We start from the raw sequence: 14,956 nt of genomic DNA, 5'->3' as shown, positions 1-14,956 counted from the left end.
TTTCTGTGCAGCTGGTTCATGCAGTACGGCTGCCGTCACACATTGTTTCTATAGACCTGGTGCAGGCAGTACAGCTGACGTCACACATTGTTTCTGTGCACCTGGTGCAGGCAGTACAGCTGACGTCACACATTGTTTCTATAGACCTGGTGCAGGCAGTACATCTGCAGTCACACATTGTTTCTGTACACCTGGTGCAGGCCGTACAGCTGACGTCACACATTGTTTCTGTGCACCTGGTGCAGGCAGTACAGCTGACGTCACACATTGTTTCTATAGACCTGGTGCAGGCAGTACATCTGCAGTCACACATTGTTTCTGTACACCTGGTGCAGGCCGTACAGCTGACGTCACACATTGTTTCTGTGCACCTGGTCCAGGCAGTACAGCTCACAGTATGAGCTGCGACAGCAAAGGTACCCAGTGTTCTCTGTTTGGCCTGTCTCATAGGGTGTTCAGAACCAGGGCAATAGAGCTCTCAGTTACCACCAGACCTGCATATGGAGAACGAAGATAACATGACTGTTTGAAACCTGCGGGACTCCTTCTGCAGTGAGCTTTGTAGGAACGCAGAGCAAGGTATCAGGCTGCCGTGTATGTATTTGCTCAGTTTATATAGCCTGGACATGGAGCAAAGGCATCAAAACGCTTTGCAATTGAAATTTAGACTAGAAACCGAGGTGACCGCGGTAACAGTAAAGAACTACACGTAAAAATAAAACAATGATGTTGCAGGCTTATGTAGACCACGTAATGGTTTAACTTCTGGGTGATCCTAGGGGCAGCAAGTGATGAAAGCAACTTAATCTAATGATTAACCATTGTAAAATCTCAACTTCTGTAGCACAGCAACCGGCATACAAGAGGTAACCCCTCATCTGGAGACCAAAGTCCACAGGGCTCACTGAAGTAGAGCAATCACACACCTGCCCTCCCGCCCCCCCCCCCCAGCTGCTTATGGTTGTACAGTTCCAAAGGATTTCGGGGTGCTGTCTCTTTCAACCGGGACTCCACCCGAATGCTTCCAAAGGTATCATGACCATACCCCTTGCTGAGCATTGTGTTTTTGGTTGATTTTTTTGTTTAGTACCAAAGCTATTGGATCACCGCATAATTTTTGACATGACCGCCAAAGAAAGGAAGCCACAGCATGTGAGCTGGTCCTTATATTCCCCATTTGCACCTCAAAAATGACCTTCTTGGGGGCAGTGGGTGATCAACCTCTTCATGGAGCCTGTTATGATCCTGCCTCAGCATCTGAGGCTAGAGGGAAATTCTGCGGCAAAGGATTGCAGTGCTACCCTGCTGCCCGCCAACCGAGCCTCTGTGTGTGAGACACGAGCAGCTACATTCATCAAATACAATACCAGGAAGGAATCAATGAGAGGAAATGTACAAATAGGAGGCAAAGGCAAATCAGGAATCAAGGCACTATATTGGCTATTATAGGCAGATGGTGTGAGGGAAGCACTGGGCAGACAAACAGGACAGACATGGGAGGCAGCAAGAGGAAATGTAAGTAAATGTGAGAGATAGGGAGATAGAGGGAAGGAGGCAAGCGGGTATATCCCAGAGAAGGAGTGAATTAAACAAAGTGTCAGAAAAGGAGACAAGCATCTAAAACAAGCATTGGTAAATCAATGGTTTTGCTTATGTAATGAATAAGCATCATCAATCATCGTCTAGGAGAAGAAAAGAGAAACACCAGAGTGAAGAGGATGTGGCACAGCGGCCAGAGCTGCTGACTCGACAGTGCCGCGCAACATCCTGTGATTCTATGCAAATCACTTAATATCTCCGGGTGATAAATTGTTATATAAATATGCTGCAAGAGTAAAAGGCAAAACTTTATGAAAATATAGTTCCACCAAAGCAGATGTTAACAGTATTTTGGCAGCGGGAGACTGATAAGAGAAGGAGGCGAGGAACAAGCATTGGTAAATGCTGGAAAATATGCTACAGCCAATAGAAATGGAGGAAAGGTAAGTGCCGCACATAGAAACTAATGAGAAGCCAGGAAAGAGAGGAAGCGGGATGTAAGTCCCTTTTAAGTTTATATTAAAAACAATAGATTTCTCAAGCACAGCGCAAGTGTTGTGCAGGCGAAACCTAAAAAGTAAATTGAGCTCGAGGCAGACAAAATGTGCCTTTGGAAGAGCTCATCATTCAGAGTAGCAGAAGCATATTTGTCCTCATCATTAGGAAGCCTTCGGGGCATCTGCCTCTGCAGGAATGGCCCGTGCAGCACTGGGCTACCAGAAAGCCAATGAGGGGCCGGTGCGATGGTCTCAGGTATTGAAGAATAACTGGTCGGAGCAGCAAAGGGGGCAGCACAAAGGCACGGGGTAGGTGTCTCTGATAAGTGAAGGCAGCTAGAGGGGCACCATAGACTACTCTATGAAGGAGAACCAACTTGTGAGCAGTTAAAGGTCAAGCACAAGCAGAAAGGGCCTCATCCGCAGTGGCGCCAACCAGCAGGAGGGCTGTGCGGCCCCACAGGGCTCGGCTTGACAGCAGCCAGCCCTGCTTCTGCACAGGTGCCAGGATTCTAGCCAGGCGAGGTGGGATGCAATGTTTTCCCAAGGCACATTTTGAGGAATTTGCAGTGAAATGGTAAAGTGGTCCGCTCGCCAGAAACTTGTCTGCTTTATGTTGTTGGGTCCTCGATGTAGATATTTACAATTGGAAAGGGAAAATAGAGTGGAAATAAGTTTTGAGGGGAGGGGCAGTGAGGATTATGGTCACATTCTTCAAGGTGTGTTTCATGTGCAGTTTTTTGGTTCCGGTTTTAGCCTGGAAGATGGGAATTTTGAGATGAGTCAAATTGGTTTATGTCAGTTTGTTTCCTGAACGCAGTGTGTTGCAGAGGAGGCAGCCATTTTGTGAGAGACACTGATGTAACCTGGGGGCAGCCATTTTTTGTCAGGATTTTCATTAGATCGCCACTATGATGCAGTGAAGCTAATCCTGTCTCTTAGGACATGCTGCTGTTTATTGTATTGGGGGGGTTTATTATAGCCATAGAGTCTGCCATTAAAGGCCATTACTGGCTAAACAGACCATTAAATGCTCACTCCAGTGTTATCAGCCTCAGCAGAAGACAATAGTAAATAACAAGAGAGTGGGCCTTTAATGGCTGGAATAGTCTGGCACTGTGTGCTTGAAGGAAGTGGCCTGACTAGGGTCATCGAGGTCACTCACGACCACCTCTCTGCCTTCCCAATAAATGAAGAGTCGGTCACACAGTAAAGAAAACAAACCAATTCGTTTTTTACTAATACGCTGCAGCGGAGTCCAGTCTGACCAGTCTCCTGAGATGACTGCCGAGGGACTGCCCTCCGTCCACATGGTAACACAAAATATACACTTCCAACACCTCTAGAGTCCCGCCCAAACTGGAATTTCCCAGCTCAGGCCATGGTGAACAAAAAAGGCGAACAAGGATGAGCCATGGCACAGGGCTGGGTACATGCTATCTCGACTCCAAGGCCGCTCGGTCGGTGCCTACCATTCTAAGATGTGGGACCTGGTCTATTTAATGGCAAAGGTATGCAACAATAGATAGTACATTCATCAGTGCAGCGAAGCTTCAACCTTGAGAAGTACAAGCTGGAGGCACAGGGGCAGCCTTTCTGCTGAGAGAGGCATTATGAGACAGAAGCTCGATCTCAGTTACAGAACAAGAAAGCACCAATAAAGATGGCGCTGTGAATGCTAACTTAACACGGAATAGGGTTTGAGCATGGCAAAGGGAGCATTTCGATTCTGTGCATTACGGAAATAACATTTCAAATCTAACATGCTATAAGGTTATTAGAATAAAGTACCCAACAACAAGAGCAAAATGTCCAAATTAAAACAGTAGCCTGCTTTAAGGTAGGAGGCTACATCCCCTGGCACCTCTGAAGCTTGAGTGTCTTTCCCAGCTCTTGCTGTGTGTGCCCAACAGTTGCTAGTCAGTGAACATACCAGGAGAGTGAGAGTGTGGCAGCAGCCACCCCTGATTATCCCTTGGCTTTGTCAAACTGTTTTCTTTTTTGTTTTGTTGACGTGAGGGAGATAAGACCTAGAAGATTTCCCCCTTCCCTCTTTGGAGGCTCTAGTGATACAGCAACAGGAGGAGGGCAAGGGGTAGGGTCGATGTGTGCCCTCCTCTACAGCTGGCTCTCTCATTCCCCTGTGCAGTCCACATAGCCTGAGGAGAGGCAGTGGAGAGGGAGAGTCCGAGGGGTGGATCAGGTCAATGGAAAGTTAACAGCAGTGGGCCTGCGCCAGAGTTTAGAGCCCGCTGCAACTCCATTGTCTTCAATGGAGCTATCAACATTCCAATGTTCTAATATGCTGCCAGCTATTATTGAATTAATATTGCAAATGCATTCTTACTCATTTCAGAGTCACTGTAGCTCACTCGCTAGTGCAAGTAATTTATTATTAAGATGGTGGGATCTAATTTCAATTTATTTTCTAATCTCTTATAGCCAATTCATTTATTCCACCAACCATTTGCAAGAGCTCGGATAGCCACCATTAATGATCAAACTGAACTCCCATTGATCTAATTGACAACAAATGAGCATAAATGCCTTGCATGATTCCTTGAGAAGAAAAGACTAATCACATTAATGATATTTATGATGTAACCTACAATAACCAATACCACTAACTTAACCACCAACCTAAGATTCCGAAGTAGTGTGCTACTCGCCATAAAGTACTTCATGATTCTACAGGGGCAGTAAGTGCTATATAAATGCAATAACAATGTATTACAATACCATAAGGCTTGGGAATTACAATTTCTTGTTGCACTGCTGGAAAAGGATTGTGTGAAGTCACAACAGGTCACAAGTTGAACTTTCTCTTCTCTGACCTATTTTACTGCATCTGTTTTAATTGTTATTTTTTCACATATCGAACATTTTGATTAGAATTATATTAGGAATAAATATGGGCACTGCACAATTAAATATGCTGTCTATGGACATTGGATCATGATCAGTCAGAGCTGCATCATACTTTGGGACATTACCCTGTCCAAGTCATAAGCGGCCCTTGATATCTCTTTGTGTATATTCCGACGATATAGTAATTACAGCCTAGTGCCTGATATTCTTTTTGGTAAACATCAGTCACCCCGCATCCATCCCCCCGCATGCTGTTACAACCCGGTCGTTACAACGACCGCGTTGTGACAACGCAATACCATTACCCCGCAAGTCGTTACAATGACTTGCGGAGGGGGGAAAAGGTGTTGGATTTAAAATCCTACACCTTCCCTACTGTCCGAACAAACTGGAGTTGGAATATTAAATGATACTATTCCAACATCCAGCGCCCCCCTCCGCAAGTCGTTGTAAAGACTTGCAGGGTAATGGTATTGCGTTGTTACAACGCGGTCATTGTAACGACCGCGTTGTAACAACTTGCGGGGTGAGGGAAATCGGGAAAAGGAGGCATATTCATTCTTTTAACCTAAATTACTATATTACTTGAAGCTATATGGGATTTGACTTTCTCTGATATTGCAAGTTTACAGGCAGATACTTTCAATTCTTGAATTGTTTCAGATGTTTGTATGCTATATATGCACATCCGCAGTGTGGCCTGGTACAGGATCAGGCAGTAGTGCTGCACCACATGGAGGGTCCTGAGGGAGATCTTTGAGAAAGAGGCTGAGTTTCTCATTGGTTTGATGTCTCCTCCTTTCTGCTCTTCTTCAGCCAATAATGAAGGTCTTCATCTGTTGGACCTAAGCTGGAATCACATCCGAATGAAGGGGGCAGTGGCAATCGCTGCTGGTTTGAAGGTAAGATCCCTTCTTCCTGATAGTTTCAGGCCGGGACAGTGGAGTACTTATATTAGAACATCAAATAGTTCCCCAAATTATTAGCTCACATTTGTTGGTTGGTTGAACTCACAATATACCAGATGCTGAAGTTTCCTCCCATGAAACACCTTCTTACTCTTAAAGGACACACAACGTGGTTTAAAATTCCATATCTTGTTTCACGGATGACAGTCCTAAGAAGAAAAGTGATTTGATTACGAAATCCAGCAGAAGCAAAATATCGAAATATTTACATACTACTACTGCTAATAATAATAATAATAAAAATGCAAATATATTAATAATAATCATAATGATGCTAATACTAGTGGTAGAAAATACTGTTGATAGACTGAGTACCGTTGTGCCTGAGTACTGATAGCCAATGTTATTAAAGCTCAGTTCACTGATTCTACTGTACCAACCCTGACAGGATGATGGAGCTTGATTCCCACCTGACTGAATATCATATGTGGTGTTGTTTGCCTTTCTGGTCACTCAGCACATGTCAAAGCACTTGGGGATGCCTTGAAGGTCAGGGCTGACTCTTGTCGCACTTCCTCAATGACTGCGTTTTCCCAAAAGAGTGAATCATATCCAGGGCAATTGCAGATGCAAAGCCAAAAGTTTGAACTGTGTGTTATAAAGATTTGTAAGTTTGGCTCCCATACATAGTGGTTGAGTTGTAAAATGTTTCTACTGGGAAGAATGTTTATATTTGTTTTTATCTTGTTTATTTACTGTGCAGCATCACTGTGGTGTACAGCAATACATAGTACAGACACTTCAAGTACTAGTCCTGTAGCCATATGCCAACCCTACTGTTCATCCTCGAAGCGGTTGCTGTGAAAAATAATGAGTGTCTACTCTACATCTACATGGAGTCACTCGGGCTGACTTAAGGTGTTAAAGGTGTATCATCAGTATGAAGCGAATACTCAGCTCTATTTGATGATGGCCTCTCTAGACAACACAGGTCATGAAATAATATGAAATACCAGCATTTGTAAAGCGCACATTTATCTCCGGAGAGGTGTCCTGGGGCTGGGGGCCATCGGGAAGATTCAGCGAGCTATTGTCCAGAGTCACAGGGTGCCGGGCTAACCTGCCGCCGGCGATCGAACCGTGAGCCCCCGTGGTCCGGAGTCAACCACCCTGGCCGCTGCACCACACCTCTTCCCTGATGGACACTCCTTCTAAATCTATGACTATCACATACATTCAAAATAGCTTGATCAAACCAAATCAAGCTACTTGGAGTCCCTCCAGTAAACAACTTAGATCCATAACTGATTAACAAATACATTAGAAACATCACATTGCTAAACTGTCAAGGAGAGCGCTACATCAAATTCATTTCAATTAATGAGCATGTGGGTTTTTTTTTTAAACGTAGAAGATCTGGCTGTGATAGGTTTCTACCCCAGTATGCCTTCAGAGAAAATTCGAGGTGCCATACAATGTGTTTATAGTAAACTGAAGAGAAATGCTGATAACGCTAAAATATAAATACTGCTTAGTAAAAAGGTTACCTCTTTTTCACATCTTTCAGTTCTTGAAAGTTACAATTATCTTGAAATGGCATTCACCAGTACCCTTTCATGGAATGATCTTCAGGAGAATATGAAGTGTGTTATTATATATTGATTTGTATAGCGCACTAATCACCCAAGACGGTATCCAGGAGCTTGGACAGGTGTGTAGGTTTGTGGTCCCCAAGGTGCGTATATGAAGAGCCAGGTCTTCAGCTTGTTGTGGAACTCAAGAAATGAGGAGGAGGCTCTGATGTGTTGAGTGTCTTGGGTGCGATGTAAGAGAATGAGCGACCTACACTTTTGCGGATGCAGGGAATGTGTGTGAGTGAGAATGAGGCAGAGCGTAGGTGTCTGATGGGTTAGTTAAAATGTATGCAGCTGTTCAGGTATTCTAGCCCTGTGTTGTGTGGGCTTTGTATGTGTGCATGAGCAGTTTGAATTGGCTGTGCTTGTGCTTCCCGAGGTGCTGTGTGATGGGGGTGCGGCGTGGGAGGTCGAGTATGAGTCTTGCAGCAGTGCTTTGGATAGGTGTCAAGGCGCTCCTTGTGAGCTTCTGAGGTTTGAGGCTCAATGTGGTAGGTTCTCAGTAAAACCTATCACAAAGGCCTTCAAAGGCAACATTGCCCCGGTAACTTTATACGAATCGGAACTGTTGACTATCAACAGCCTCCTTGATTTTAACAGGCTAGAAGTGAAGAACCAAAAAGGGGTCTTCATCTCCTTAAATAAGCTTTAGATCAGGGTAAGTGGAGCTGGAAATCTGATTGTGGGAAATTATCAGTAACAATAAATCCCTGAGATTTCTGCATGCATAAAGAAGAAACGAGACTGGCATGATATCGGCATTGTGTTTAAGAGATAAAGAGAACATTCAAAGGAGCTTTTCTAAACCATTGTTATTACTTTTGATGAATTAGAAAATAATTTAGCTTGCTCAAATTTGCCTTCTGAGCTTTGTCCTTTAATTTGAAAGCTATACAAAAGACAGCACGGAAGCAACATTGAAGTATTTTCTTACATCAAAAAGATGCAATCTGTAGTTTTAACAAGGGAATGCTTGAGAGACATCCCAGGGTTTTCAGTTATCTATTAAAATTACTTCTGACTTACAGGTGAATATAAAAATAGTCAAATTTCAAACAGCTGTCAATCCAGGTTGAAGAAAAACTAGATGCACGCTGACAGTGCAATGCCTGAGGGTAAAAATATTTGTAACAGGAATATGAAATAGTCTGTACACCATTTGTTATTGGATTATCCCACCTTTCTTAATAAGCAACATTTAAGTAAAATGTTTTTGGAATCTAACATTTGTGGTCAAATTAAAGCTCAAGATCCATCTGATCAATATGGGATTCCTGGTGGTGGCAACTTGCGCAAGAAACTTTTTCTTTTCTTTTAAAAATAAGCTCTGAACTTTATTAAGCAATTCTTAAAAGAAGTTCTGATCTTACTTTTCAACTTAAAAATTCATAATCTTAGAATATAGCAGCTTTGATTCCAGCTGTTTATTTCAGGCAATAGTATTCTTTCCTTTAGATGGCAAAAATGGCCCAGTTGCCAGCCTCCTAAATTGTCCCATAGCTCCTGTAAAAGAGTTTTTTCCATACATTAGCGTACCTCATTACTGGAGCCAAGGAGAATGCACACAGGCTTCTTCATCCAAACAATCAACACTGATGTAATAGAAGCGAAAATTAACTTCAAAGCCCATATTATGGCTTTTAAAGTGCTACAGCTACAACATCCTGCTTAAAACTAGAACTAATAACTATCCTTCACAGGTGTTACCTGGTCTACCAGAAGCAAAGTGCTGTTAAATGTGGCAACTCCTAAAAGGAAGAAGTATATAAGAGCCAATCATGGGTTTTCATTCAACACCAGAGGAATCAGCTGGAATTCCTTCCTTGGTACTTCAGAGTCTCCTCCTCCAGGGACTCCCTATTCAAGTCTTTTTTTAGAGAGGCCATTTTCCAAATTTCAATTAATATGCTGTTAGAAAAGTTAAATATGTAATCCATTCCTAGCGTTCTGTCTCCACTATCCCCATAATTTTCTTGCAGTGCTTAATTTGAGCTGGCGGTTTCCAGTGCTCTGCACTGGCACTTACTTGTCAACACAAGTGCTTGTGACAGTCTGCCACAAGGTGGCGCTTTCTGGCTAATGTAGAGATGACCTCAACAACAGTGAATTATTAATTCAACATACATTAAAAATTACTATTACCTGCCGCCCGGGCAATTCTTATAGCTTTTGGGGCCTGAAATAGTCCGAACTGCCACACTTGTAGGAGTGTGATAGTTGGTAGTTGTGTTGTTATCATCATTGGCAGCATGGCAGGGGCAATGTGTGGTGCAAGCAGCAGTGGCTCCTGTTGAGAGCCCTGGCACTTGTTTTTTTAACAAATTAAGCACTGATTGCTTTGTATTATTGCATTTTTTTATGTATAGCACACTAATTGTCAAACACAAACAATCATCTCTGATCATTTGGGCTGTAGCCATCGCGAGGTAATGTGGGCACCAAGGCGTATGTCTTCTTGCAGTGTGAGCTTTTCCTGTTGTTTGCCCCTGTGTGGAAGTCATCCTACTCCTTAGCTCCCATATAAAGTTCCCGCATCATTGCTGCCCTTAGAGTGCTTCTGTTGACAGCCCTTCCAGTCCCAGTGAGAGAATCCGGATTTTCTGACTCCCACTGCTCCACTTCCAAGGAACTGCTGCATTTCTCTTGTATCCACTCTATTTGCTGTAGCGTGAACAGCTGGAGTTCACATCCTTCCTCAGTTCTCATGATGCTTGTGCAGTGGGACAATTTTCAGGCTGCCCATGTGTAGACCACTCATCAGGACTATAGTTCAGTGTTTCTCAGAGAGCACGAGAAAGAAGTGCAGCTTTGAGGGATACAGTAGTTGGGGTGAGTAACACGGGATGAGTAACAGGTGCAGCATGGTTTCTAGCTATAAAGTGCTGAGGCTTTGGAAGCTGCGGTTGAGGTTGTAGGTAGATCTCTCAGCCTGATTAACTGCAGGAGCTGCTCTCAGATGATGTGTTATCCTGTTAGAACTTACCTCTACTCTTAGAATAACTTTGCCTTTCTTGGAATTCAAAGAGAATTCCAGGAGTACTCAATTTTTAGATATCTTAGTTACCCGGGAGCTCTGACATCTGTAACCAGTTGCGCGCACAGAAACATAACAGGTGAAGGATGCAAAAGTACACTTACTTGAAAACGTTTGATTTATATGGATTTTTGTAATCTGTGTGGAGATACCCCTTCCCCATACACCGCATTGGGTGTGCACAATTAATTCCCAACCTTAAAAACTTTCTGGCACATGCATCAACAATGCCATTTGCGATTCCTTATTAGCGAAAAATAAGGATTCGCTAATAAGGAATAGCAAAAGGCTATGCATGTGGAAATCGCTTACAAAATAGCGATTTCTAAACATTCCTTAATTGCGACTCGCTAATTGCGACTCGCAATTAAGGAATACCTCCCCATTCATTCCTATGGGCCTAGAGGCCCATAGGAATGAATGTGAAGACATTTTCAATTTGCGATTCTCAATTAGAGAATCGTAAATTGCTCATGCAAGTTCAAGGGTGCCAGGGTGTCAAAAGGACACCCTATTGCACCCTTGAAATCTGCATATGAGTACATCTTGCACACACACATGCCCCAAGGGCATGTGTGTGTGTAAAATGGAACTTTGAAAAATGCACTTTAGTGCATTTTTCAAAGTTTTTGCAAATTACCATGAAGTTCAACTTCATGGTAATTTGCTCCCCCTATTAGCGAAATCGCTAATATTTTTACTTTCATGCATTGCATTTAAGGAATCTCAATTTGAGATTCCTTAAATGCAATCGCAATTTAAGTAATCGCAATTTAGAGCTTACTTAAATTGCGATTTTTGCATTTGGGATGATGCATCCCAAATGCAAAAATACCGGTGGCAAAGGGGCAGAGTCTGAGAATCTGCCCGTTTGCAACCGGTTTTTGCTTTGATGCATGTGGGCCAATGCCTTACCTCAGAGATGAATAGATTTATGGATTCTTCCTGCTGGGACACTACTTGCAGGTTTGTAGTGTTCACATACTTTCACAGGGACGGCCACAAAACTGCCCTCGGGAGCAGAATTTTTCACAAAGAAATTCCACAATTCTGGCAGAACCTGTTGAGGGAAAAGGCCATTTGGCCGGACAAAAAAACACACCATTCATGATTCTAGAATGATTAGTGTTTAATCTGAGCCATTGGGTGCCTTAGGTAGCTACTGGCACTAATTTCTGAAGCCCAGGGCTCATTTCTCATCATTAGACATTTACTCAGAGCAAGAGAGAGAAAGGCATAAAAGGAAGAAAGAATGAGGAAGAGAACGATAGTAAAACTGTGTCTGAGGGAGAAAGTAGGGATGAATAAGGGAGCTAAAGAGACAGGATGTTTTGTAGGGTAGTGAGATAAAGAGGCCCGATTAAAGCAATTCACATACACAGCAACCTCATCTCTTGGTAGCACCGGTGGTGGGCTCCAAAGAAAAACTTTGGCCCTCTGCATTTATTTACTTTTACAAATCCAGTGCTGGTCTCAGGAGCATGATTTTGGCTTTGTAAATGACGTTTTTTTCTTACCTATAGTGAACTAAGGTTGAGTCTCAGAAGAAAGAAACTTGCATGGGGATGGCTTACAGTGGGAAACAGTTATTGCAACGCGGCTGTTTCCCCGCATACCGTTACAACGCATGCGTTACCATGCATGCGCTGTTACAACGCGTAGTCATTACTATGCATTTTGTTACAACGCATGTGCTTTTACCACGCATGCCTTTACAACGAATTTTGTTGTAAAGGTGTGTGTGGTAAAAGCACATACCTTGTAAAAAAATGTAGGCGATGCACGTCGTTGTGAGGAAACAGAGGCTCTTCCGTTTCCTCACAACGACGTGAAGCGCCCCTCAGACCCGACGTGCAGCAGGAACCAGGAGGAGAGAGAGAACCATGAGGAGAGAGAGGTAGGGGGGATTGAACCTGGGGTGGATGTTGCTTTTTTAGGGTAAAAGGGGGTCGGGTGGAGGTGTCATGCAGGGTAGTTTTATGGTTTAGGGTAGGGTTGGGAGGGTCGTGCAGGGTAGTGTTTTAGGGTAGGGAGAGGACTGGGGTTCTGGGAGGGTCATGCTGGGGTAGTGTTTTAGGGTTTAGTGTAGGGTCAGAGGTCGTGCAGGGTAGTGTTTTCGTGTAAGGAGAGGACTGGGGGTCGAAGGAGGGTCGTGCAGGGGGTAGTGTATTAGGGTTTAGGGTAGTGTCAGGGGGGCCATGCAGGGTATTGTTTTAGTGTAAGCAGATGACTGGGGGTTGGGGAGGAGGGCCGTGCATGTGTAGAGATTTAGGATTTAAGGTAAAATCTGGGTGGTCGTGCAGGGTAGTGTTTTAAGGTAGGGAGAGGTCTCGGGGTTGGGGGAGGGTCGTGCAGGGATAGTGTTTTTAGATTTAGGGTAGGGAAAGGATTGGGGGTCGGGGGTTATGCAGGGGTAGTGATTTAGGGTTTGGGGTAGTGAAAGTTTTGGAGCTCGGGGGGGTCGTGCAGGGGTACTAAATTGGGGTTTAGAGTAGGGCAGGGTAGTGTAACTTACCTTAGATACTTTTGCCAAAAATATACCTATACCACGCATGCATTTGCATTGTGATGGCATGCATGGTAAAGACAATTCGTGGTAAAAGTATGCCTTATAATGGTAGGTCGTTGTAATTGGCTACGCGTAGTAATACCCACGTTGTAATGACATGCGTGGTATTAGTACGCGTAGTAACGTGTCATACTCCTTACTGCGCTGCATAGGGGTGGCTCCTCCGCTAAAGCAGAGGAGCATCACCCCACTGCCTTTCAGCACGGCAAAAGAGGAAAAATAAAATGTTATGTTATGTTATGATAATAAAATGTATTGAGCGCACGACTACCCAGAGGTGTCTTATTTTTCTGTGCTTGGGCAGTTTTGTGGGGCTGGGCTAGGCTGCACAGGGGGCGGAGTGGTGGCACCCTCCTAAGTGCGCATGAATGTTTGGTCGGCCCTCTGGGACCGGCCAAACATTTATGCGCACTTTGCATATTCTTAACCCAGGCTACATTACAGCCTGGGTGAAGAACATGTCCAGGCTCCCATTCCCCATCTGAGCACTGAACCACGGTGCTCAGACCAATCACAAATCTGCATTGCAGCATTGTGATTGGCTTAGGAGAGCCTATCCTGCATCCTGTTCTAACAGAAGCCTGGAAAAGGATGGAAGTGAGGTGGCGGCCAGCCAGCCGGCCGGCCGAGAGGTGAGTGAATTTTTGTAATTTCTTTTTAGGTGTCGCCTGACCCACCGCATGCGCTGATCTGGCGAGACATTTAGTAGGGGGGTTTTGAAAGTGCTACCCACATTTTTGTGCTGGCTACAAGCTTCAGTGCACTATGGCGTGCACGCGCACAGCTGCTCCCCGCATTCCCCCCTCCCTTCTTGCCCAGCCATCTGCCTTTCCTGCGTCAGCCATCAGCACCATGTCCCTCCCCCCGCTGCTGCGTCGCGCATCCCTAGCGTGCTTTAGCGCGTCATCGCGATCACTTTCGCTTTCAGAGTGATCACAATGACATTCTCTTTTACGGCCACGTGGCGTTACTTTTACTGCCGCGCGGCCAATGCCTGTTGGACTCTGCCACTCGCTTCACCAATCACCCCCATCCTGTCTTAAGCCCAACCCTGACATTACTGCCCACCACTATTGCCACACAACTCTTCCCTCCACTACCCTTCATCCCCATTCTGTCACACAACTCTTCCACAACTCTTCCACTTCGCTGCCCTTCACTCCACTCCCCTTCGCCCCATTCATTCTCTGACACTTCTCTTGCACCCCACTGCCATCACGTCTATTTCCCACAGATTATTACTTCATGCAACCCGTGTCCACTGCAGGTTTTCTCCCTCTCCTAGATGTTAACCCCCCCCTCTGCCTGCCCAGCACCCACACCAGGTCTCTCCCACCGCTCCATGCCCCCTCTCCACACCCCTCTCCACACCCCACACGGGGACCTCCTCACCCCACCTTTGGTTTGTTCAGTTCTCCGATAAACGCGATTTCAATGCGGCTCCCCCGCCCCCCTTCCATCTCCCGCACACCCCCTCCCTCCATCTCCCCACCACTCTTCTCTCGTTGACTCCCACGCGCTCCCTTTTCTCTCATTCTATCTTCCTCACTTCCGGCTTCCTGTTTCTTGACGCATCCTCCTCTGTCCCGCCCCCACAGTCTGTGCTACCCCAGCCTCACAGGCCTTCCTCGCTTCCTTCTCCCAGTCTCTTCTCACTTTCCTCTCATCCTCTTAGCCCTCTCGCTCCCTCCTCCACCCATTTCACGCAGAACTAGCAAGTGCCCACCCTTCCACCATGTGTGACGCCTCCACCCACTCCGATTTTCCCTTTACAGCATTTGTGCGTCCATAATGTGGTGGGAAAAGCTAAACTACAAGTCCCAGAATGCAATGCACTGCCGCCTGAAAGACAGGACTGGCTGAAAGGGTCACACATGACATGGGCGATGTTTAAGCTCCTCCTTAAC

At 45.0% G+C, this 14,956-nt stretch overlaps 1 protein-coding gene across 1 annotated transcript in view; it reads left to right on the top strand.

Annotated features, from left to right (window-relative positions):
* The window catches only part of LRRC74A (leucine rich repeat containing 74A), a 140,013-nt gene that overhangs the window by 31,747 nt on the left and 93,310 nt on the right, over positions 1-14,956 (top strand). Inside the window, exon 8 of the mRNA XM_085626688.1 lies at positions 5,721-5,806. Within this exon, the coding sequence (XP_085482814.1) occupies positions 5,721-5,806 (86 nt within the window). The remainder of the gene's footprint in view (positions 1-5,720; positions 5,807-14,956) is intronic.

The sequence above is a fragment of the Triturus cristatus genome, chromosome 9 (genome assembly GCF_964204655.1).
Source record: "Triturus cristatus chromosome 9, aTriCri1.1, whole genome shotgun sequence".
Taxonomy (NCBI): Eukaryota; Metazoa; Chordata; class Amphibia; order Caudata; family Salamandridae; genus Triturus; species Triturus cristatus.
This window is presented reverse-complemented; position numbering and strand designations above follow the sequence as displayed.